This window comes from Macrotis lagotis, chromosome X (assembly GCF_037893015.1).
Source record: "Macrotis lagotis isolate mMagLag1 chromosome X, bilby.v1.9.chrom.fasta, whole genome shotgun sequence".
In the NCBI taxonomy this organism is placed as follows: Eukaryota; Metazoa; Chordata; class Mammalia; order Peramelemorphia; family Peramelidae; genus Macrotis; species Macrotis lagotis.
In genome coordinates, this window is record NC_133666.1 from 192,782,132 (window position 1) to 192,809,694 (window position 27,563).

General features: G+C 33.8%; 1 protein-coding gene across 3 annotated transcripts in view; it reads left to right on the top strand.

Moving 5' to 3' along the window:
• The window catches only part of FOCAD (focadhesin), a 362,553-nt gene that overhangs the window by 200,659 nt on the left and 134,331 nt on the right, over positions 1–27,563 (top strand). For all 3 annotated transcript variants that reach the window (XR_012472869.1, XM_074208785.1, XM_074208786.1), the window contains 3 exons: positions 13,949–14,083; positions 23,498–23,548; positions 24,841–24,924. Coding sequence is in view for 2 of the 3 variants with exons in the window: in XM_074208785.1 (XP_074064886.1) it covers positions 13,949–14,083; positions 23,498–23,548; positions 24,841–24,924 (270 nt within the window). In the remaining variant the exon portion in view is untranslated. The remainder of the gene's footprint in view (positions 1–13,948; positions 14,084–23,497; positions 23,549–24,840; positions 24,925–27,563) is intronic.

Below are 27,563 nucleotides of genomic sequence, written 5' to 3' on the forward strand. Positions count from 1 at the left end.
TCTCTCTCTCTCTCTCTCTCTCTCTCTCTCTCTCGCACCTGTATACTCTGTACTCAGCACTGTGCTGCATGGTAGGCATTTAATAAATGTTTATTGACTAATAGTCAATACCAAAGTATTTTAGGAATGATTTATAACAATATTTATAATATTTTTATAATAACAAAAAATAGGAAGCAAAGTAAATACCCATTGATTGAAGAATGGCTAAGCATATTGTGGTGTCTTTGTAGTGGAATGTTACTTAGCTGAAAGAAATGAAGAATATGGTTAATACAGAGAACTATAAACTGTTCTATTTGAACTGATGCAAAAATTTGAATTAAAAATGAATGCTGCAGTATTATAAAGGACAAGCATATTTTGAAACAAGAGATGAGACATCACTCAACGTAATAGGATGCTGAAGTATAAAACTCACAAATGTTCTATATTGCTGTTGTTTTCAAACTGTTGTTTTTTTTTGGTTTCCCCTTTTTATATTTCTATCATTAAAAAATGACATGTAAGAATAGTGAAAAAATATAGTGATTTAAATACAAAAATAAAATGGAAAAAATGAAAAATAATGGAATTGAATAAGTTTAATTATGACATAATTTCCTTCAGTTTTAAAAATTTGGCTTTGCAAGTACAATATAGGCAGCTATAATAGCAATAATAAAAAATATATGTATATACACACACATATGAGGTGCCTTTTTAGATTCAGGATATTGTGTTCAATATTATGTATCATGCTTTAGGAAATTTGCAGGGCAAAAGAATGGCAAGGGGAATAGACACATGTTAGAAGATGGTTTGAAGAAATTTGATGTGAAGGATCTTGTCAAGTTATACATTAAATTTCTTTGGTAAACAAACTAATTATCTGAGTAATAGTTGTTTTGTTCATTATCACTATGAATAATATAAGATTAGATGACCATATATCATTGGAAGAATGTTTCATTATAGTCTTATGATGAATCTTATACTTTTATTTATCTTTCCAAAGAAATATGTCATGAGCTATTCCTCCATTCAATTTCTTAATATTTTCAGGTATTCATTATAATAAGAATGTCATAGAATCCTAAATCTAGATTTAGGAGATATTTCTGAGACTATTAATACAATCTCCTCATAACAAGATAATAGCTGGGAACTAGAGTGATTGAGTACCTTGCCCAAGGGCATAAATGTAATAAAGGACAGAGTCCAGTCAGTATTGATATGAATGAATATAGGAATAAGAAAACCTTTATTAAGTGCTTACTGTCTACAGGCTTATTCACTTCCAGTGTTTTATAGATACACAATCATTGTAGAAATAGAGGGGAGTTGCACATATGTAAGGGCCATTTTGCTTTTGTTCTATGTTTCATGAGTTTCCATGGTCAAAGGATTGATCACTTATTGGCCAAACTGACAATGCACCTCTTTGCTTTTCCTTGGACAAAAGGCCAATTTGTAATAACAAGAACTACATTTTCAAGATTTCCCTGACTCCACACTAAAAACTTTCCAGAGTTTGCAAATTCTTCTTCCATAGCTCTTTAAGACCCAGGGTTTTGCCCCACAATGATTAGATAGCAGAATAGAATGTTTCTGTAGTCAGAGATTCCTACACAAAACATTTTTTGTCTCTTTGTATCAAAATTTCCAGTTCTTTCTGAGAGTCATTATTTTTGAAAGGATCTTGAAGATCCATATGTACTGACAAGGTTGTCCAACCTTTTAGCTCTTCTGTATACATTGTCTGGCAAAAATCTTTCAAGAGCTGCATATGGAATTCAGTAGGCATTCATTAATATAATGCAACCCACACCACCAAGAACAAATGCAACTCCCTGGGGCAGGGTGGACATAACTGACATAGCACCATGCTTCATGTAGCCACCTAGAATAAAAGCTATAATTATTTCTGTTTTTTTTTTTTAAGAATGCCTTTAATACTTCCCCTTGGAGCAATTGAGTCACAAGAAAAGTCTCAGAAAATCAAAGATTGATGTGTTTAGTCAATCAAGAAATATTTCCTAAATATGATTGTTGTGTCATAAACTTTGCTAGGTGTATGGATGTAAATTTAGTGAATAAAGCAATCAAGGAGCTTTTTATTCAAATGGCCCAGACATTAAGGTCATATATAAATTTATGCATTGTGAAGATCAAATGAGTTAAATTATGTAAAGTACTTTATAAATGCATTTATGATGATTACCAGTCAAATCTTTATTCATTTATGTATATTCATTTTAGGGCTTGGGTTTTACTTTTTGTTTTCTTTTTGGCTCTCATCTCCCATGAATTACTAGTCCTCCATATGGGTGCTCTTCTTTTGTCCGGTTCTGGAGTAGAGGTATTCATGGCTTCTCACAGAGCATAAGCTTCAGCACATCCTCCTGACCTGAAGTGGCTTTGAATATAGGCACAGTGATGGACCATATGTTTGTTATCTGACAGCTAAGTTTAGAGACGTTCATCATCATCATCATGTCATAATGTTTGTAAAGGTGGTGCAATTTTCAGTTATAGGAACTTTTGAAGACTTTTGAGGGGGTTGTGTTGTGTCTTAGTCATCTGCAGGTTGCATGTGCATTGGTGTTAGGATGCACCTGCTAATATCTGTGGTTTCTGGCTTGGCAGGTAGATAACCAGCAGCTGTTTTCTTCCTTCTCTTTTTCATTTTAAAGCCGTCTTGATTAGATTCACAAGAGTCCAAGCAAATATAATTTTACTCATCCTTTTTAGGCATACTCCATAGCTGGCTAAAAGCCCATCATTCCTATATTTTAAGCCCTGGTTCAAAAATTCAAATCCCATTTTCAGGCACCATCTGCTCAACCAGCTGTTCACTTCTGAAACCGTTCTTTCTGTTCTGAAGCCCTTAACTTCAGTCAGCAGTCATGATACAGATACCACCTGCATCTATAAGGTCTTTTGTTTCTTGCCCAGGATTTCATAATCCCTAGCAAAGCTTTCTAAGATCCTTCTGAAAATATCATTTGTCTTTCCATGTATATCCATACAAGGATCTTCAAGCTTGACCAGTCTAGGGAGGCTTTCTTTTGTGTTTTGAGTACATTCCTTGGAAAGATAACCAATCTCTTTATTCTTACTTTTCACAGAAATATTGTGAGCTTTTTTATTCATGTTGGGTTTGATCAATATGTAGCCATTTTTTAAACTTTTTTTTTTGCTAACCCCCTTTTCCTCCTCCACTGATATATATTCCCTATCTCCCCTTCCCCTCCTCTTCCATGAAATGAAGGTTCATAGGCAAAGAGCAAGGGCCAACCTCTCTCGGAAGTAGACCACCACCTGGCCAGTTTTCTCTTCCAGTCCAGGACAGACTGTTCTTTTTGCTCATTGCCACTCAACTAAATTTGTCCAAGGTCCAAGAATTCTTAGTCATAACTCTTTCTGGAGATACTGAGGCAAGCTATCAAGATCCAGGTTGGCTCCTAAATCATCCTGAATTCTGAGGATAAAAAGAAAAGTAAAAGCAGTCCCTTCTCTTTAGGAGCTAAGTCTGACAACAGGGAGCTATTTATTAACACTTTTATTTTGTTTGTTTCATATTTCCTAATTTAATCTTATTTTAAAAGTTTTTAAAAAATACTTTGAATGAATTAATGGAAAAACATTTAAGTCCTTATTATGTAGGTATTGATATTCTTTATTTTGTATATCATCAGACAAAGACTCAATGACATTAAATGACTTTCCCAGAGCCATACACAAAGTAAGGAACAGAGAGATGGGATTTGAATACTTCATTTGAGAGTGCTGTTATTAATATTCCTCTATTACCTATCATAATCCAACCTTACCATTATGATGACAAACACCCCCTCCTTTAATTTTTCTCCTTCCCCTATGCCGACTCAACTGCAGTTTTTTCAGTTGCCTAAGACATACACTTAATGTTTAACCCTAGTTTTAACTTACCTTTCACTCCAACAGTTACTTACAAAGCTTTTTTACTGTTAACAGGTTTTTCTGGAGATAAAAAAATAATATAGTTCCTGCCCTCCGAAAGGTTGCATTCTCTGTGGGGTCACTAATATATATATATATATATATATATATATATATATATATATATATATATATATATATATATATATATGTATGTATGTATATGTATATGTATATGTATATGTATATGTATATATACATTCACACACACAAAGTAATTTCAGTGATAAGAGGATGTTAAAAATTGAATAGAGAGGAAATAGGAAAAACCTTGTCTTGTATACTCTATGTTCAGCATCCAAGAGGCTGGGTTAAGGAAAGAATGCCTCTTCAACATGCAGGGGACTACTTATGTAAAAACATGGAGGTGAAGTGTTTAATAATAAATGTTAGGAATAGCCTACAGGCCAATTTTCTTACAAAAGTCAGGACATGGAAGGAAATTAGTATGAAATTAGACTAAAATGTTAGGTGGAGGTCAGACTGTGAAAAGTCTTAAAATGTGATAGACTTTTTATTTTTTGTTAGAGAAATTTTATGATTTTTAAGGAATTTTAGTAAATTTTTTAGGAATATTTTAGGAATATTGATTTGGTAGCTATGGTAGCTATGAAGAGAATGGATTGGGGAGTACTCGACGCAGGAAGGACAAATAACAGACCATTGCAGTTGTCCAAGTTAGAGTTGATGAGGTCATGAGCTAGTTTGCAGGATTTGTGAATGGAGTCAACAGGATAAGAGACCTGAAAGTAGACTCAGTGAAACTTTTCAACTGATGTCATGTTGGAATTGAGAAGGAAGAAATGGCATCCAAGATAACTATAAGAATATGAACTTTAGCCATCAGTAGAAATGAATATCTTTAGAAGAGTGGTTTTGGGGGAAAAAAGAATTAATTCACTTTTGTACATGTTGAGTTTGAGATGTCTAAGGTACATCCAAGAAGACAAGTCTACTTACCTACCTCTTGAATTCTTAGATAAATTAGTTGTTCTTAATGCTATGTTATTTATTATCATGATTCTTAAAATGTGCCTAAAATCACCATTCCCATGACTCTGTCTCTGATAATGTTTGTATAATGTGATCTTTCCTTTGGACAAATGAATAAAATTTAGTGAAGTGTGCCTAGTTAGATGCGTGTTTGTTCATTCATTGATTCACTTTGGCAGTGATTTGTTTTATCAAAGTTTATCTAATTGTAGAGTGATTCTTAAACAATTTTCTTTTTAATCTTTAAATGCCTAGACAAGAACTCATTATTATTATAAAAAGCTTTAGTGGACCTTAGCTTTTCTGAGCTTTTAGCTTCTGAAGTGAAAGGGAAAAAAACCTCAAAAAAACACATATTAATTTAGTTATTCTATGTAGATGGACAGTTATTTTCTTCAAACCATATTAAGATAGGAAAAAAAACATCAACAGTAGAAAGATTATTGAATTGGGCAGCAGGAGACCTGGATTTTATTCCTAAACTTACCATTAATTAGCTTTGTAATTTTGGGCTAGTAAGTTTTACCTTCACACTCCCCAATTTTCTCATATAAATTGTTGTTGTTGGACTCTAGATTCTCTTTAAATATTGAGATTCTTTTTTTTTTTTTAGTTTTTTTTTTTAAAGTGGCTTGCCCAAGGCCACACAGCTAGGTAATTATTAAATGTCTGAGACCGGATTTGAACCCAGGTACTCTTGACTCCAGGGCTGGTGCTTTATCCACTATGCCACCTAGCTGCCCCTAAATATTGAGATTCTAAAGGAAAATTCTCTTTCATGTTTCCAGCCATCAGTCAAGTAGTTAGTTGGTCTTGTTAGTTAGCAGTTATTTAGCATTGCTCCCTTGGATGTTCCATTGAAGCTTATTTTAGGACTGTTTATTCTTCTTTCACTTTTTCTAGGATGATGGAATAGCAATGGTGATTACTGAGATAGTTCACCTGAATACTCTTCTCTTTTACCTTTTTCACTTTTCCTTTTGTTTAGGTGAATAGTTTCAGCTTTCCTACAGCTACCCCATCACTGCGGGAAGGTCCCTTAACCAATTGTGGCTCCAGTTTTCCTCATTTGTAAAATGGATTGGATTTAAATTTCCAGGCTTCTTCCAATTTTAAATCTGATGGTCGTGTGAGCCCAATACTCTTTAGGAGGACTTTACTTGTTTCTATGAGTCAGACCTCTTCCTGTGGTACTGCTCTGTCTCTAACTAGATTTATATGACTTATTCCTTTTGTTGATAAAGCAAAATTGATTAGTTTTGCCTCCTAAAAATCTCTGTGCACTGGTGGTTAGGCATCAAACATATAATCAGGTTAAGTTTCAGTAGCAGTCAACATGGGTTATACTAGAAGTGTATTATTCATGGAGCGGTCTGTTCATAAAATGGACTTAACTCAATAGGCATTCCTAAAAGCTTCATTTTTTCCAGTTTAAAATTGCTCTCTAAAGTGTTTTTTGGGGCCAACGAATTGACTGCTTAATTCAGCAATTACTTTTGATACACAGCATGCTGATTTTTCAATATAAAATGGCACCAAACTATATTTCTCAATGGAATGGAATTCATAACAATCCCTTTATGGAATAGGTTCATAACAATCCATTCAGCTCTTTTTAAAGCTTTGATGGATAGTATTGGATTCTTGTTGCTGTTGGAGTTTCTGATTTTTTTTTTTTTTTGCTTTTAATTGCATGTCAACTGAAAAAAAGTTGATTTTGTAGACTTTAATCTTTTGGGTGTGATTTTGTGACATATTTGCTAATTGTAATAGATTTTTAATCTTTGAAACAGTATTTAGAATCTGTTGTTTAGGGGTCATGGGAAGCTATAGCCTACAGACTATGGATGGTCCCCATTTTCAAATTGAAGAATATTTTCTGCATATTCTCATCATTGTCATTTTGGTGTACAACATGAAGATATCTGCTGAAAACCGATGAGTCCATGCAGAGTGCTGCACATTTGAAAAAAAAATCTCCCAAATGGAGCTCTTTTCTGAAGCACTATCAGTTCATATAAATCAGTTGATATAATATGCATTAGAAGATACTGCTCTGTGTTCTGAGATGCCTTAAGAAATCTGCATCTTTTCATGGGGGAGAAAAGGAAGGTGGACCGGAACTGGAGGAGAGAGATTTTACATCTCTGCTGGTTCATGGAGTGCTTGGAGATTTGTTTAGGAGGCTGGTTCCCCTCTTTAATACATTTCTTCCTGTATTTTTGTCATTCTCTTTTTTTCAGATCTATGTCTTACATTTCTACCAGAGAACATAGGTTCATAGATTTAGAGTCAGAAGGTACCAGGGAGGTCATAATAGCCCAGCACTCTCTTTAAATAAATGAGGAAAGTGGAATGTACAAAGGTGGAGGGACTTGCTGGAGATTCTATGAGTAGGAAGTGGCAAAACCTAGATCTTCTTTCTGTAATATCCCACTGCTTCCTACCCATCTGACACTTCTGGGATTCTCTTGCTTGGTGAACCAAGAGTCTAGGCTCTCTTGCTTGTACATATCCTAAGCTCTTCATATGTCAGTGGTTTTCCCATTTTTGAGGGGGGAAGGATTTAGTATTTAAGGAATCAATACAGACCTGAAAGGGAGCTCAGAGGTAAAGCTGAAATAGGCGTGAATTCCCTTGCCCCCTTTTTTTGTCAATCTTTACCAACTTAATTTTTACAAACAATACAACACCAAAACAAAACAAAATTCCCTTGAAGTGGTCTTATAGACTTTCTGTTGAAAGACCTTCAACCCCAATGTCTCATTACCTCTTATAGTTCTTCCTTATATTGATTTCCTCATATCTTGCTTCCTATGATTTTCTCCTAAGTAGTTCAAGTTCTTTTTTCTGGAAACAATTAGAATAAGTTTAATGCCTTTTTTGCATGGCAACCTTTCAAACATCTCAGTGTTAAAATCATATCCTCTTTAAGTATTTATTGTGCTCTTGAACAGAATTAGTGTAGGCGTTTTTAATGATTATTATAACATCATCCTTGTCTCCTTTTCTAGGGCAGATCATCTAGGAAACTTTAATTAGATCTTATTTTCTAACCTTAGAATTCTTGAGCCTACTTCTTCACAAAGGTTTTTTTTTTTTTTTTTTTTGGCAAGGCAATGGGGTTAAGTAACTTATCTAAGATCACACAGCTAAGTAAATATTAAGTGTTTGAAGTAAAATTTGAACTCAGATCCTCCTGGCTCTAGGACCAGTGCTCTCTCCATTGTGCCACTTTACTGCCCCTTCACATAGTTTTAAATTTGAGTAATTCAGAACAGAACATAATTCTGTGATATTAGCTTATCTTCAATGCTTGTTAATTGGCAATATCTTATCAAGACAACTCATCAAGCTTTTATTAAGCACTTGCTTATTAAATGATAATAAAAGCTTGACATCATGTTAAAGACTTCAGATGCAAAGGAAAACATGCATTCTCCTCTCCATATGCCCCCCTCCCTAGTTCCTGCTCTCAAGGAGCTCACATTCTAATGGTGGGGGGGAATCACAAAAAACAGTGACATAGGCAGAAATAAAAGACATAGAATAACCTGGAGATAATTTTAGAGGAAGAGCAGTAACCTTAAGGGGAATTAGGAAGGGGGGAGTAATCTGTTATTGTCTACTATGTACTGTTTTGTCACTGTGCTAAACATTAAAAATATAAAGGACTAGTAATTATTAGTAATATATCTTGGAGCCATGATTCTGTCTCCTTTTCCTATTCAGATCACAGACCATCTGTAATTTAGTAGCTTCAAGAGTTGCCTCAGTATTAGAAAAGTTAATGAAATTTCTATGTCTAGTGAATTTCAGAGGGAATTTAAACCTCAGTCTTTCTAATTTATAAATCTAGCACTCTTATCAGTAATTTGAGAATTTGAGGTAGTTATTGTGTTTGACCATATTGCATCCTAGTATTATCTTTAAAATTTAAAAATGATCAAATTGCCTTGTTTATTCTTTGTTAATTTTCAATCCATCAAGAATTCTTGATTTTTTTCTTCTGTACTTATAGGTGACAAGTCTTATTCTTTCTTACATTTGTATTATTTCCTTTTCTTCAAGTATTCTACCCTACTGTTGTTCCCTTTCTTGAATTTATTTCTGTATATTTTTGAGTAGTTTTGCAGTTGGAGTTGAATTCAAATCCTGGCTTTCTGGTTATTAGTCTAACCATGTACTCAGCTGCAAACTCAATGAATGTGCCTTCTCTTAAGGATTAATTAATCTATTAATTCTATTTGACCACAACCTTCCAAAAGCTTCTTAAGTCCTTTTATCATTGTTATTGGTGAAGTGTTCCTTTATGCCTGATCCTTGATGACCCTATGGATTGTACTAATTATGGGGTTTGCCATTGCCTTCTCCAGTGGATTAAGGCAAACAAAGGTTAAGGGACTTGCCCTTGATCATACAACTAGTAAGTGTCCTGCCTCTGGATTTGAACTCAGATCTTCCTGATTCCAGATCTGGTACTGTATATCTTTAGCCGTCTTCTCTGTCTTTCTCAGTTGCCATTGATTCAGCTAATTGAGTATTACTCCTTTACTCAGTTTTGTAGGCATTTTAAGACTGTGGTTTAGAGTTTATTTTACTTTCTCTTTCAGTGAGCAGGTTTGATGAGACAGAATAAAAGAGAAACTTTTATATACCATGTTAAGCCAGAGAGATTATATTGATCTCTTCACTTAAATAATTTATAACTGTTATGAAAAATTTGAATAAAACATAAGTATAAAAATAAAAGCACATCATGATTGCAAAAATCAGATCCCCTTTCAAAAAACCAAGATAATTAGAGTACTTCATACTTAATTATATCAATAACTTTTATTTTGCTATTTTGATATATCAGATTACACTCCCTTTTATAATATAGTTTCTAACCCATTCACATCCTTTTCTTTTTTCCTTTTAAAAATGTTATTACTTTCTTTTCTCTCTTTTTAATTTATAAAGATAACTCTCTTCCTTCCTCTACCTTATAAATTCATCCCTTATAAAATTGTAGGAGGAAGAAGAAAAAAGAATGTTCAGTAAAGCCAATCAGCACATGGGGTCTGAGAGTGTATATACTATTTCGCATCCATCTGCCCTCCCCCACTTCTCTCTGGCAAAGAGGGGGAGGGAGGTGTATTTTCTTAGTTATTTTCTCGAGGGCCAAGCTTGGTTATTATACTTAACATAGTATTTTGTTTCCTTTCATTGTTCTTCCCATTAAGAGTCATTGTGTATCTTGTTTTTCTTTTTCTGTTTACTTGACTCTGTATGAGTTCATGTAAAACTTCCCATGTGTCATTTAATTGTTTTATATGGTGTGGTAATATTCCATTACATTCAAGTATCTCAATTTTAGTCATTCCCCAATGAATAAAAATTGTGCAATACCCAGGGTGCATGTCAAACTATCAAACTTTCCTCCTCCTCTTTAAGAAATGCCTGTCAGATGGTTACTTTTTTCCACAGCTCCCAACTTTTCTAACCTTTGGTCATATTAAAGTCTTGAATTGTCTCCACCTTTTTAAAGCAGTGTTTCTTAATCTTTTTGCCTGTGACTTAGACTCCTTTGGTGGTCTGGTGAAATCTATGGGTCTCTTCTCAGAATCTTTTTAGATTCATAAAATAAAATGGGATTACAGACAACTAAATATATTTGAAGTAAACATGTAGATCCCCGCCCCCCTCCATATTCAGAGAACCACCTGAAATCCAAGGGTTGCTGGACCCTGATATGTAACTTTTCTGCTTTAGACAGAGAAATATCAAAACTAAAGATATCCCATCATGACTCTTGTGGGTTTGAGATCAAACTTTCTCAATTTAACTGATTTTTTATTCTCTTAATAGTCTGTGATACATTCCTTTTTCAATTTTCTTTCAAAATGTTTCTACCACCCACTCTTGTTCTTCAAATCAGTGGTTTCTACCATGTTTTCTTCTTGGATTTCTGGATTTCCTCACGTGAATATGTATAGATGTGTATGTATATGAGATAGTGGCAGTTTGTCCAGCGAAAAGTTGGATGAATTCAAGCTTTAAAGGTATTGGGATCTCTTAAATGTGAAAGAAATTTCATTTGATGTCATAAAAAGGGTAAATAAGATTTCTCCCCACTCCACTTTCTCTTGTCAGATCTTTTAATAAAGCTTTTACTTTGAAGAAGCATTGGGACAAAAAAAATTAAGCTGTTCTCATGAATTTCTAGAAATAGCTTTGATTGTCAATGAAGAAAAAGATAGCTTTCTGTTCCTCTTCAAAGGAACAAAGCCATACTTAGAGCACAAGAATTGTTGGCAAAAACATTACTTATTTTGGGAATCATATTTTTCCTCCATTGGTTGAGGCAGACAGTCTCTTGTCACTTTAAACTGCTGTTTTGTTGTATATTTGTAGCAATCTGATTGATTTTAGAGGAGGCTGCTTTTCTTGTAAAACTACTTTGGCATCTGGTGAGAGATCACTGATGGGAGGAAAAGTCATCTCTCATCTAAAAAATCCTCAGTTGTGAACCCTGACATTAAGTATAATGTTGTGTTAGTCAAAATAGATAGGATTTTATATGTATTTTGAGGAACTTTCAACTTCTTTTTTTATCTGAGATAATATTAGAAAAATAAATATCTAACACTACCCAGAAAAAATCACATTAAATCTTCTTATATGTTCTTACATACTGAGTTCTCTATTTTTAGATGGTAATTGTATTTAAAAAATACTCAGTTCATAGAGACATTGGGAGATTTTTATGAACAGATTCAGATCAAAGAAAGCAATACCAAGAAAAAAGCATGTAGCATGACTACATTAATATAAATGAAAATAATGCTAATGGTCATATGAACTCAGTCTGAAGGTAGTGACCAAATTTGTTTTAAAAAATCTGATGAGGAACCACATCTCCTTCCTCTTAGGAGAAATGTAGAGAAATAATGGTATAAACTATTGGACAAATTGTTAGACTGGTTTATACTTTGATTTTTCTTAACTATTTTTCTTTGGGATAGTAGTAAGGGTATTGGAAAGTATCTTGGATATGAGGAACCCCCCCAAAAAATAAATTAAAAAGTAGGCATTAATAAAACAATAGCAGAAAACTTTGGTAACTAAATATGTTTGTGGATTCATATATGATCATCATTATCAGTTCTATATGGATGTTTGTCTTATTTTTCATAATTTTAAAAATTAATTAAAAATAAATAATACCTAAAATAGAAACTTGGGATGATATGGATAAATGAGAACTCTTGTTTTTAAACCCCAGTCACTTATAGTTCTCACAATACAAATTCTTTTATTGTTGCTCTTTGAAGATGTTTTGGGGTGCTTCCTTCATCTTTTTCTTCCTGTTAAGTGAACACTCTTTGTTGGGAGACTAACTCTACTGGCATCATTATTTCAGCACTCCTAAGGTGTGAGTGTCCCAGTAAGGCATCTAGGTGGTGCAGTGGATAGAACCCTGGCTCTGGAGTAAGGAGGATCTGAGTTCAAATGCAACCTCAAACACTTAATGCTTACTTAGGTTTGTGACCTTGGGCAAGTCACTCGATCCCATTGACTTAAAACCCCCCCCCAAAAATGTTGTATCCAGCATGAGGTCACCTCTAGGGCTTAACCTCATGACCGGTGATGGACAAATTGCTAATTCAGTTCCTTCCCCTACCCCCCATCCCCCCTCCAATTAAAAACCTGCCAGTGTGTATTTTTCTCCTATTAGGGTGTCACCAATATATTTGTCATATATTGACAAATTTGACATATGGCACCCTGGTCTTTTAATCAACAAACTCATTAAATTAAGCAAGTTTTATATTATATGTACAATATAGCCAAGGAACTATGCTATTGAAAGAAAAAAAAAATGAAACCATCCTTATTTTAAAGGAGTATACATTCTAGTGGACAAAATAACATTGAAACACTTTAATAGGTTGAAAAAATATATTTTTACTCTGGGAAACCTGTTATAGACAATGCACATCCAGAGGAAGAAAAACAAAACCAAACTAAAAAAACCCTACAGCATCTGAATGAACATTACATTCCTCTTTTTAAAAATTTCTCTTATGTTTTTTCCTTCCTAGCTCATGATTTTCTTCCCCCCACTTAGTTCAAATTCTTCATACTGAAAATGACTAATTTGTAAATATGTTAAATACAAATATATAATGTTCACTAGACTGTTCTCCACTGAAGGGAAGGACTGGAAAAGGAGGATGGAAGGAAATTATGTAACTTTTAAATATGCATATTCATGTGGATGAATGTTGAAAAACTTTAATAATATGTAATTGGAAAAATAAAATAAAATATCACGGGAAAAAAAGAAAAAAACATATTCAAAGTAAATACAGAGTAAATTAGGAGTATAGAGGCATAAGTAGCTGAGGTTCTCACTGTTAAGGCTTCTACTCTGAGGCTGAAACTATGATGTAAGACTTGGAGATCTCCCAGGTTAATAGATTATAGTCTACTTGTTTGGTTTCTCTAATAAAAGGGCATTCAAAAGCAATTTTGAAATGTCAACATATTTTTAAAGAAAAATCTATTCACAAAACAATTGTCAAGTCAAGGACTTGGCACCTCAACTGAACAGGAAAAAAAGGAGGAAGTAGGAAAACATGACTCTAGGAAGCAGCATCGCTTCCCTCCACCCCTGTCCTAAAGAATAGTTTGGGATTCATCTGGAGATATTGTGGAGTTGATTATAAATGTGGGGGGGGGCAGACAGACAAAGGCACAGATTCCCTTGATCCAACAGTGACTTAACAAATCATCCCTGTCTCCCTGCTCCCCAATCTTTATTGACCTATTCTCAGTTTGTAGTAGTTTAATTTATATTCAGATTTTTGCTAAATTTTGCATTCCCAGTTCAGAGTCTTGGTTTTTTCCTTTATCTTTTCAGAAAACTCTTCAGCTACATGGTTTTCTTGTTTAATTGACATTATTCTTGTTAACGAGACTCTTCCCCACCTCCCCTTTCTAGGTTGTTTGCATTCGTTCCACGTGGAGTGCCCTCTCTCCAAAGCTGAGTTGTGACAGGCGGCCCCTTATAGTAAAGACGCTAAGTGAGCTATTTGCTCTAGTTCCATCTCTGACAGTGAACACAGCTGAATATGAGGTATGTATTTGGTACTAACAGAATCCTTCTTTGCGGGGGGTTATATTGTTTATAGTCATAATTTTGGATACAGTTACTTTTTCTTCCCTTCAACAAATAGCATTTTGATTTTGAGAAAGGTTTGCATTTTAATGAGCCTGAAATAAGGATATTTTTCAATTTCCATTCATCTAAGATCTTGACCACATGTAAAGGAAAATTGGCATCTAGTACCAAGTAATCTTTAATTGCCAAATAGTATTGTCAATGCAACAAAACCAGTATTTTATAATATTGGTACATAAATAGAAGCCTTAAATAGTTTTTAAAATAATCTGCTACATAAAACTTTTGCTAATAATTTTCATTCATCTTGTACATGTTTGAATTCTAAAACTTAATTCCTAAAACATTCATGGAAAGCAGGGTTGATTTGCCTAATAATTCATAATTTATCTTGTTTACTTGGTTGGTAACATATAGAATGGAAATTTAGGTAATTGCTCACATCCTACTGATGGAGGGCACTGAAATATTTGGTAGCAGAATGAATGTACCTTTCTATAAAATTTGTCTACTGCTGGTTTATATTTTATTAACATATGTTAATATCTATTATCTAGTATATAGTAATAGTATATACAGTAAATATATAGTAAATATTGGATATGGTAATATAATAATAATCATAACAACAACAACAAAATAAATGAGGATAAAGTAGTAATAGAAATAGCATTTAAAGGACACATTAAGGTTTGTAAAATGCTTTGTATACACTGTCACATTTGAGCTTCATGATAACCCTTGGAATGGCACCTTTTATTCTTGTCATTCTTGTTTTACAGATGAGGTCATTTAGGCTCATATATCTTATATGGCTTGTGCATATTCACAAATGTAAACATGTAAATGTAAAAGGGTGAATTTGAACCCAGTTCTTCCTCATTGTAAGCCAATACATTTTTTCAGTGTAGTGCTATTAAAAGCATACATATGTATCTATTTCTACATGCTATCCTTTTTTTTTTAAAGTGCATGCTGTCAAATGTTTTAGAAATTAATTAACAGATGGATTTTTCCAGTTTATATAAAAATAATTTTTAACATTCATTTTTGTAAAGTTTTCCACCTCCCATCCTTCCTTCCCCACCTTATGATAGCAAGGTAATCTGAGTTAATTTGTGTACAATAATGTTGCATATATTTCCATATTAATCATGCTGTGAAAGAAGAATCAGAACAAAAATGGAAAAAATCATGAGAAAGAAAAAGCAAAAAAAAATTTAAAGGATGAAAATAATTCTTTGATCTACATTTAGATTTCATATTTCTTAATTTTTTTTTTAATTTTTGCAAGGCAATGGGGTTAAGTGGCTTGCCCAAGGCCGCATGGCTAGGTAATTATTAACTGTCTGAGGCTGGATTTGAGCTCAGATACTCCTGACTCCAAGGCCAGTGCTCTATCCACTGCACCACCTAGCTGCCCCCTAGATTTCATATTTCTTTTTCTGAATGGGGATGGCAGGTCTTTAAAAATTGTCTTTGAATATTACTAAGAATAGTTAATTATCCCTGCTATCTTCTTCTTTCTCTTTTCACCTATGCTCTTTTTTTCTTTTTAACTCAAAGAATAAAATTTTATTCTACTGTCTTAAAAATTCAAATCTTTTGTTTGTTTTATTTGTTATTTATATATTTTTACTCTGTTATCTCTGCCTATTAGATGTTCTATATAGCATCTTAGATTTCATAGGTAATAATAATGATCAGATAATATAAAAATGGAAATTTTGTTTCTAAAATCAGGTTAATTCTGTGTAGAATAAATAAATGAAGACATATGTCAATGGACTTTCACCTTATATGACAGCTTGCATCTATTAAAACCAAGAACTAGAATTATATGCATTAATAAAAGATTTGAGAGCTTTCCAGTAAGAACAGGGGTAAAGGCAGGGTACTCATTATTACCACTATTATCTTAGGTAGAGTCTTAGAAATCCTGACTTTAGCAATGAGACAAGAAAAGAAATTGAAAAAATAAGCATGGGAAAAGAGGAAATAAAATTATTATTATTATTATTATTATTATTATTATTATTATTATTATTATTAGGTTTTTGCAAGGCAAATGGGGTTAAGTGGCTTGCCCAAGGCCACACAGCTAGGTAATTATTAAGTGTCTGAGACCGGATTTGAACCCAGGTACTCCTGACTCCAAGGCCGGTGCTTTATCCACTACGCCACCTAGCCTCCTCTAAAATTATTATTTTTTATAGATAGCTAGAAATTAATTGATACAGTTAAAGTAAAGTAGTAAGTTAAAATATATTGACCCAAAAAACCCAACAAGATGAAATAGAAATTCTGATAACTGCAGATTACCTAAAATATTTAGGACTTTACTTACCAAGACATGAAGAGACAGCTAGATGTCTAGTGGGTCAAATGCTGAACATGGAATTAAGAAGATCTTCATTAAGAAGATCTTCATTTGAATTTTGGCTCAGATATTCACTATTTTACTCCCATCAGCCTCAAACTTCCTCATCCATAAAAAGGAAAAGATACATCACATTCTTCATTGGATTGTTGTTAGGATTTAATAAGGTAGCCTATATAACGTGCTTTGTAAACCTTAAAGTACTTTATAAATTCTACAAACATTTTTCATAGAAATAAAGATGGGTATAAAAAGTGGAAGAATATAAATTCCTTCAATTTAGATGGAGGTAATCTAATTAAAAAAAAGCAAGCTGTCTAAATTTATGTATTCAGTACCTTACCAATCAGATTATCAATTTATTTCTTTATAAAGCTAGGAAAAAATAATCATATAAATCTAGAGCAGAGGAACATGTGACCCACAGGTAGTATAAGACCTGTGAGATTGTTTGCTTGCATGCTTTCATGGTAACCACAGGCAGAACTGAAAGTTCAAAAATCTCTAGGAGCTTTTTAGCGATAAATTAATTAAATGTGTAATCAAATAGAGCAAGAAAACAATGTTAAAAATATCCAACTGGCTTTTGGCAGAAAACGGGTTCCCCACCCTGATCTAGAGGAACAAAAAGTCAAGACGATCAAGGGCAATAACGAAAACAAGTGAGAAAGAAGAGGGTTCTATAGCAATATCAAATTACCAACTATACTACCAAATAGTGATTATTGAAACTGTTTGGTACTGATTAAAAAGGAGTCAAGCAGTGGAATGAATGAGATAAAACACAATATACCAAAGCAAACATAGTATTGGTGTAATGTTTGTTAAACTCAAAGATGCCAATTATTTGAATAATGACCCATAGTACAATATAATCTGTTGGCAAAGCTGGAAATAGTCTAGAAGATTTCTAACATTTCACCAGAATGCCAAGATAAGCTCCAAAATAGTTACATGGCCTAGACATAAAAAGTTATGTTCTAAAGAAATTAGAGGAGCAATGATGAAATTGCCTTTTGTGTCTCTGGATATGGGAAAAGATCAAGAGTAAAAAAAATGAGTAAAGGGTTTTATAGAAATAAAGTAGATAACTTTGATTGTATAACATTAGGAAATTTCTGCACAAACAAAATTAGTGCATCTAATAATAGAAGGGAACAGTTAACTAGGGGGGCATGTGGTAGGAAGAACTGAAGACTACATCAAGTTTCTCTGGGCAGTCTCATTTCCAAGATAGCTAAACAAATGATTCTAATTGATAAGTACAGGAGCAATTCCCTGGCAGATTAATAATCTAAGGATTTGGACAGGAACTTTTTGGGGGGAGGGCAAGGCAATGGGGTTAAGTGGCTTGCCCAAGGCCATACAGCTAGGTAATTATTAAGTGTCTGAGGCCAGATTTGAACTCAGGTGCTTCTAATTCCAGGGCCAGTGCTCTATCCAGTGCACCACCTAGCCACCTTGGACAGGAACTTTTAAAAGGAATATGATCAAGTTGTGAACATCTTCATGAAAAAACACTCCAAATTGCTAATAATGAGAGAGGCACATTTAAAGCAACTCTGAACTTCCACCTGACACCTTTTGGCAAAGATGATTGAAAAGATAACTGACAGATGTCAGAGGTATGGGAAAACAGGTCCATTGTTCACTGTTGGTAGAGCTATGAATTGATTTTTCTAATTATTTTGGTGATTTAGAACTATGTTTATCAAGTAAGACCTATGCCTGGCAGTGGGGTAAGCATTCATCTCAACTCAGGACACCCTTACAATTCAACTGGCTTATAGTGAACATCTCTTGTGCTCAGTTCAGTTGGAGTCCCTGCCATTAAAGTGTTAGTTCACCTTCCAGTAGGAAGGGAGGAAACATTTATTACATTTTTTTGTGTGTTTTTACAAGGCATTGAGGTTAACTGACTTGCCCTAGGTCACACAGCTAGGTAATTTTTAAGTTTCTGTGGTCAGATTTAAACTCAGGTCCTCCTGACTCCAGGGCTGGTGTTCTACTCACTGTGCCACCTAGCTGTGCCCATTTATTACATTTTTAAGGAAACATTTATTAGTGTGCCAGACTTTGAGCTAAACAATTTACACGGTTTTTACTCTACACTTTACATCTGGGAAGTAGGTACCAATATGCTACCATTTTGTAGTTGAGGAAACTGAGGCAGGGGATAAATGATTTGTTAAGAGTTCTTACATCTTATAAATACTTGAGGTTGGATTTGAACTCACGTCTTTCTTATACCAGCTCTCATGTTCTGTCCACTGAACCACCTTAACCTTCTCATCTTTGCCTACAAACTTCCTTTAAATCTCAACTAAAACCCAATGTTCTAGAGAAAGCTTCTTTTAATTACTCCCTTTTTATCCTGTCTATTGCTTGTTATATATATATTGGTTTGCTTGTTGTCTCCCCCCATTAGATAAAGAGTTCCTTGAATTCAGGGATCATCTTTTGCCTCTTTTTATATCCTTATCAGTTAGCACAGTTCCTAGTATGTATTGTTGCTTAATAAATGTTTATTAACTGACAGATGTGGGTATCTTTTGATCCAGCAATGTCACTACAAAGGTTATACTCCAAAGACATTAAAGAAAGAGGAACAAAAGCCCATTGATCAAAAATCTTTATAGCCATTCTTTTTAGTGGTAAAAAAAATTTGAAGTTGAGGGTGTCCATTAGAGAATGACTGAATAAATTGTGATCTATGAATATAATAGAATATTATTATTATGCCATAAGAAATGATGAAAGGGATGGTTTCAGAGAAACCTAGAGAGACTTAGATGTAAAGGAGAATAATTCTTTATGTCCTATAAGGTGTTTACTAAATTCAGGATATTAAAAAAAAGAAAAAATGTATTTGTTACAAGTAGATATAAAAAGACACAATGGATTTCTTATCATGCCATAGTTTTGACTTGATGGCTTAATTTGATTGTAGTCACTATTTCTATAACAATTTTAGGTTCTAATTTGATGTTCATTGGACCCTGTAGAGTATATTTTATCATCCTCCTCCTCTTTTTTATTGAACATAGCTCAGAGAGCCTGAACGACTTGACAGGGGCAATACTATGACTCTTATAAATTTTGAAATAAAAAAGTCTTCCAATTGTATATCAAATTGTATCAATTTGTAAATGAAAGTCTCCAACTCTGGCTTTTGTATTGATGTCATTCTCAGAGCTGAAGAGCTCCTTAATGAATCCTGCAGAGCACAAGCCATTAGGCTTGCAGATTCGACCTGTGATTTTGAGCACTTGGAAGAGAAGCTTTTGCTCCTTGGCACCTTCTTTGCCTCTTGGGAATTCCTTAGAACACTGAATGGTTAAATGACTTTTGGGCTTCCCTTGCCAGTCTATCAGAAAACCCTATATACTTCTCCAAGTTGCCTCTTTTTTTTTTAAGGTTTTTGCAGGGCAGAGTGTTGAGTGACTTACCCAAGGCCACACAGCTAGGTAATTTTTAGTTGTCTGAGCGTATATTTGAACTCAGGTCCTCCTGACTCCAGGGCCAGTGCTCTACCCACTGCGTGACCTAGTCACCCCTCTAAGTTACCTCTTGATTGAGAAAGTCACCACTAATTTATAAAGCTCCTTGGACCCTGAGCTGTTCAATGACTTGGCCAAAGCCTCCCCTACCTCAGGTAGCTTCATTTCAGTCCCTTATTCTGTTTGACCTCAGCCTGTCATTGCTGGATTGCAAAGAACAAATTCACTTTGTTCCCCTCTAATGCACCCACCATGTGATAATGTGCATTGTGTTTTTCTGCCTTTCTCCAAGCTTCCATGGGAGGGGATTCTGATTTTATCTCAATCTTGTGTCTTCCCTAGGGACACATTCAATATCTTTACACAGTAACTACTTAATAGACATTTGTTCAAATGTTGTTGAATTGAGAGAGAGAGAGAGAGAGAGAGAGACAGAGAGGAAGAGAGGAAGAAGAAGGAGGAGGAGGAGGAGGAGGCAGATTGTTTACTTTTCTTCATCATCTTTGCATTTTTAGTTGCTCAGTTTTAATACAACAAATATAAAGTGACTTCAGATATTCACTATTTCTGAAGTGTGTTCCTCCACTGTAGTGAATTTTCTTTTGGAATGAATCTTATCAGAGCTTGGGGCCTTATGTGGTTGATACTGTATTGATTGTAAAGAATATGATATGGCCTAAGGAAGGTTGCTGTTGAAGTAGTCTGACTCTTTAGTTTGCTCTGGTTACCATGTTGGCATGTTTTAGAATTTTCTGACTAAGTGGTTCCTTGGTGTTTTTTCTAAAATTTATCCTACCACTGTTTGATCGTGCCTTGCCTACTTGACTAAGTTGTGATGAGACTCAAATGAGCTAATTTTGGGGAAGTCATTTTGAAAACTACAAAGCATTATAAAAAACACCTGATAGTCTTGTTATTTGAACATGCTGAAGTATGAGCCTGAGTTTTTACAATTCTCAAATGAAGAGGTTGAACTGGATACCTTCCAAGTTTATTAATATATTAGGAAGTTAGTAATTTCCTTCTTTAAATCTATGATTCCAGTGATTTTTGAATTTTTTCATAATTTCTGACTACTGTTGAGATTATTTTGTCAATTGTAAAATAAATGTGCTAACTTGAAGTCCAGATTTACTATTAAGCCAGATTCTTGTAATCAATTAATTTTAAACTCTTACAATTTCATTCATTCATTCATTCATTCCTTTTTTTTAAAAAAGGATTTTATTTTATTTTATTTTATTTTATTTTTGGTGGTGGGCTATATGGTTAAGTAACTAACTTGACCAAGGACACAAAGCTATTAATTATCAAGTGTCTGAGATAGAATTTGAACTCAGGTCCTCCTGACTTAAGGATCAGTGCTCTATCTACTGCACAACTCAGCTGCCCCCATTCATTCATTCTTTTGCATCGATTTATTATGTATTTAATGTGTGTCAGATGAAAGATACTGTAATAGATGCTGTGTGGGATGCAGATACATGTAGACTTCTCAAAGAGCTTAGAATCTTGTTTATATTTGACTTTTTTCAGATCTTTGATTTTATTAGTATAGGCAGCTCCTAGTGCATAAAATCCCTTTATGATTTTAAGATGTCAAGTTTGTAACTTAAAATTTTGAGAATTGTTTAGATCATTAATGTGTGGGACAAATGCCACTTAAATAAATTTTTGAGATCTCTTAAGGTATGAAGAGAAAGCTTTATTCCTTTCTCCAGGAAAGGGCCACAATCAATTACAGAGATTGAGGCAAAAGCAAAAGACCCAAGAATTACATTTATCCTAACTTGATTCTGGCACCCCCACTGACCCACCCTCTTAATGAGGAATGTGGTTTTACAATCTAGACCTGCAAACTAATCTAGGAAAAAGAGCATAAAATTCAAACCTAAACCAGATTATCTCTTTAGCCCCAGGGATTGAATGGTCATCAGGACTTCATCTGATAAGGTGGGGTCAGTTGACTCTTCACCAATATCCCAGAGGTTGCTTTGTCCAGGGAGGAGGGACATATAGTTAACTGTTCTCCAATCTATAATATTTTACTGAAGAAATCTCAGACTTTATCCCACTCAATAAGAAATTTGAGTTATTTGCCCAGGATCACAATTAATGTCTGTCAGAGGTAGGTTTTTTGATTTCCACTCTCACCTTTTATCCTGTTATACTTCTTCACTTAATCTTTTTATCCTCTAAGTTATACTCTTCACTTTATCTTTTGACCAGTAGAAAAAAATAAAGTGTACACAGTATAATCAAATATGCTGTAATGCAAGGCTGATTACCATAAGAGAAGTATCAACAAATATTAGGAGATGGGAAACATCACAGATAATTCGGGGTAAAAGTGAGGATTAGCTAAGACTTCATGAAGGAAAGTGAACTTGGACCTTGTTGGGAATTTCTCCTTAAACATTGAAAAATAATGCTTTAAAATTTGACAACTTTTTTTGTTACCCTATTTGTTTTCTACTTGATAAAGTCAGAGAAGTATTTATTAATCACCTACTTTGTCAGAAACACTAAGCTAGGCTTTGGTGATAAAAGAATACAAAATGAATAATCTCCCCATTGTGTGCTTTCATTCTCATAGAAGATTGGACTTGTTTGAGATTTTCTGTTTATGACGACTTGATGAAATCATTCTCACTATTTAGTTCAACAAGCTTAATACTTTTATAAATGTCTGTTATATGCTGAGTGAGGTAAAGGATAATTTATTGTCACTGACTTTAAGGAGTTTACAATCTAGCAAGGACAATGAAACATCTACAGATAAATAGAATACTAATTAGAAAATAATGAGGGCTTAAAAGTAATAAAAAATGGTGTTGAGATCAGATATGCAAGACTTTTTGGAGGAAGTGGCATTTCATTTAAGTTTTTAGAAAAGATAGACTATGAATAGGAAGAGATTCTGGCCATTGAGAATGGCATTCTGGAAATGCAAATTGAGATTTATTCCCAATTATGATAATTGAATTTTTGTAACTTTGTGCATGTTTGTATTCAATAAACTTAGAAAGTTTGGATTTAAGTCCTTCCTTTGATACATTCTATGTTGATGAAGTTAGTAAACTTTTTAGCCTCAGACAACTTTTTGTGATTAGGATTTATAGTTCTGTAATTGTGGAAGGCATTTCCACTTTGTGAATTTTCTCAACAGATGAAATCACCAGTTTTAAATGGCTATCTTTTCCAACTCAGTCCTGGGTTGGTTGGTTTCATGGACATTTTTCTTTTTAAAAGCCTTTTTGTCAGGGTGGAGCATGATTCATCAGGTAAGTGGTGATGGAGAGTTATTTTTTTAATATGATAGTGATGTAAAAACAAAAGAGATTAATAATATTTTTAAAAGAAGGTAACATTCATTTTACCCCAACTATAACTCTTTGTTGTGTGTGTGTGTGTGTGTGTGTGTGTGCGTGTGTGTGTATATATAAATGTTTTGATGAAAATTTAATCCCATTTTTGCTGATTTTGCAGAATTTTAAAGTTCAAGTTCTCAGCTTCCTCTGGAGTCACTCTCAAAGCAAGGTAATATCAGAAGTACCAGTGAAAGCATAATAAAAATGATACTAAAGTTTTTTGAAAAAAACTTTCAGATGCTTTATTTGGGTGAAAGTGGAAGGTAGAGAAAAAAGATATGTGGATGTAAATATAAAACTTTACTTTTGTAATTTTTTCCCAATTTTTGTACTTTGCAATTTTGCAATATTTTTCAACTTTGTAATACTATGCAATCTTTCTATTCTTCTCTGTGTGTGTATTTTTATATATTCACATACATATATAAACACATATTTGTATTATTTATATATGTATGTGTATATCCTTGTGCCATACTTTTTATTATATTTTTTATTTTATTTTATTATTTATTTTATTATTGTATTTTATATATTATATTATTTTTATACATTTATATTTATATATTTATATGTTTTTATATATTTTTATTTATATATTTTATATATTATTTATATATATTTGTATATTTTATTATATTTTTATTGTATGTGCATTTTAGTAAATTTTTCACATCTGAAGGCTGAATAATAATATTGCCATCTTCTATTTTTTTCTTTTTTTTTAGTTTTTGCAAGGCAATGGGGTTAAGTGGCTTGCCCAAGGCCACACAGCTAGGTAATTATTAAGTGTCTGAGACCGGATTTGAACTCAGGTACTCCTGACTCCAAGGCCAGTGCTCTATCCACTGGGCAACCTAGCCATCCCCTTATCTTCTATTTCTTTAAAATCCCTTTGTTTCTTTTGAAAAGCTATACTTTTTATGTACATTGTTCTCATAATCCTGTGATTTAGCAAAGATATAACCATTATTTTTATTTTACAAGTGGGAAAATTGAGGCAAAAAGGGTGCCTGAAATGTTAATGGTGAAATCATGATTTAGACTTTTAATGTCTGATTAATTCAACTAACTAGTTTTTTTCCCCTTGAAGTGCTATGGCCTCTAATTTGGAGCATTTTGCAAACGACACGAACTAGTCTCTTCCACAGAGTATAGAAGTCATAAAACTTTCTTTCTGTTCTTTCTTAGGTCCTTTCACTTTAACACCTGTAACTTTATACCTAAAAATTCCCTGACCCTTCTTCTGAGGTCAAAAAAATATGTTGTTTATTTGGAGAGTCAAAAACACCATTTATAATAATGATTATAGAAATTAGGGAAGATGCCATCATTCATTCAGTTCTTTCCTAGGGGAGATTATGGGTTGATTTGCTTTAAATTATATTTTAATTATATATATATTTGTCTAAAATATCCATCAGTTTTTATTGATTTATACATTTTATCCTTCTTTGTTAGGATGCTACTGTGGCAACCGCTGCATACAAATCTTTGTCAGCATTTGGTTCAGAAGAACACACTATTCTTCATCTCCCTGAAGAGGTAAATTGTTTCTGCTTTTTCATTTATGCTTCTTTGTTGCTGAATTTTTATTTTGTATTTGTATTCCATTTGGAAATTATTTTATAACTCTGGATTAGTTCTCAATAATAATGAAAATGATGAACTCAAATTTTCAACACATTTTAGATTTGCAAAACCCCTTTTTCTTATTAAAACTCAAGGTGCTAGGTAATTATTCTCATCCTCATTTTACAGATGTTAGGAAAGAATTTCAAAGAGATTTAGGTGATACCTCAAAGTAATGAGGTGATAACCCAATTGCTTGATTACAAGTGCTAGAGATGGAATGTAACTGAACGGTTATTATAGGCCCAACGTTCATTCCATTATGACATCCATTAAAGAGCCTATGCCTTAAACAGTCCAATAAGCTTTTATTAATTTTCCACTATGACCCAAGGACTGTGATGAGGATACAATTTATAAAAAGAAAGACAATCCTAGCCCTCAAAAAGTTTGCAGTCTAATGGGGGGAACAGCACATTGGCAGGAAAGGGAGGGGAGCACAGGGGGTACTTGGTTTAAGGTCATCTTATTTCATGGAGCTCTAGTCTGCATTCACAGCAGATGCACAGTGGAGAGAACTGAGAATTCAGTCCTTTGTAAAGTGAAGTTTGTAAAGTAAAATTCTCCAGCCCTTGGAACAGAGGGGAGCTGAGGCTGAAGGAGGCCAAGAGTTACATTAGCATAGTAGTGGGGAGTTCATCCTGGGGGTGATGAGCTTATCCTGTGAGTGGCATCTTGTTCTGTGGAGTCGAATCAGACAGGATAGTAGATGCAAAGTGTAGTAAAAGATGAACATAAAGATTATTTTTTGACTTAATCTGTGAAAAAAATTAATAAGGTACATAACATAAAAGCATGCTACATTACAAAGAACACCAAATTTAAACTCTTGAGATTCAAATTTGGGTTCAAATCCCACCTTTTTCATCCTTCTGCACTATGGTCTGTAATGGCATACTCTGAGCCATTAAACCTCCAAATTACGTCATATGAATCCCTGTAAGGAGAATGCAGATCCAATGCCAGTCCTCCTCTAGGAGGATATGAAATTTTCACCTTGTAGTCCATGCTTTTCTATTTTGTAATTTAATTAAGTGCAAATATTACTGTAACTAACAGCCTCAGCTATTTTTACATTCCTCTCTGGCTACTTATCATTCAATTTGTCCCTCACAGTGGTACTTACCCTTTGCCCTCCACTCCCCACTCTACCTCTTTTTTTTGTATACTTTTATTACACCGTTCCTCCCAAGACCTCCAGAAAAGGTATGTTGATTAACTTTTCCCAAACCAAACTTCCCAAATCATAACACTTTCCTTGGCCACCTTATCCTCATATGATTGGTCTCCTTCTGTGTTAATATAAGCTTTATGAGGATTAGAGGACTATATTGCTTACCATTTATATCTTCTGAGTTTATCACAGTGATCCTCACATAGTAAAATACTCAACAGATTGTTTTCTCATACTTTTGTTCTCTCTGATTCATCTCTTTGGCAAGTGATGTAATCTCTTTTGAACTACAGTTCTCATTTGTTAAAAAAAATGCAGGTGGGTGGGAATTAGATTAGATGACCTCTAACAAGCCTTTGATTTAAATTTATATCATAAGCTAAATAAGTAATACATAGGCAGTTTCTTAAAGGTAGATGGTTAAGACTATGGCTGTCCATATGAATTCCTGTTCCTTACTGAATTCTTGTTCCTGTTATTGTCTAGCCTTGTAACCTGACCTCAGTTTATTCTGCTTGTCAATGGATGGGTTTGGACTAGATCAAAGATTCTTTTTTCTTTTTGTTTCTTATTTTTACTTTTCCTCCTCCTCCTCCTCCTCCAAGGCAATGGGGTTAAGTGACTTGCGGAAGTCACACAGCTATGTAATTATTAAGTGTCTGAGGCTAGATTTGAACTCTAGTCTTCCTGACTCCAGTTCTCTATCCCCTGAGCCATCTAGCTGCTCCTGAGATCAGAGGTTCTTAATGGGAGGGAGACTTAGTCTGTTAATTTTTTAAGATATTTGTATAACTATTTCAATATAATTGACTTCCTTTATAACATTATGTACTTTATTTTATGCTTTATAAACAATTTGGAAAAATTATCCATAAGTTTAACCAGATTCCTGGCCAAGAAGTTATAACATAAAAAAGTTAAGTCCCCCTAGATTAGATAATTTCTAAAGTATTTAAGTTCTATACATGCACACATGTATTCAGGACATTGATTGGTTAATAGCTGAATTATGGTTTAGAAATGAATTTTTAGAAAAATGTTAATGAGTTGACTTTCCACTCATACTCATGCATGGCTTTACTATACCATCAGATACTATTTTTCATTATCCTGGAGATTAATTTATTCAGTTCCTTTCAGTATTTGTTGAATTGAACTGATATATGCATGTGATTTCACAGTTGAGTGTTTGAAGAACTGGGTATGTGCAAGGAGTCGTATGTAACTGCCTGTATGTTCAGTAAATTTTACTTATTAGCTCTTCAGTTTGAACACGACTGAATTACACTTCTCAGAGAGCAAATTTTTCTGTACATTCTGTACATTTAAATAACATAATTCCCACTGGGCTTAGACTACATGCAGTGAACTAGCAGTC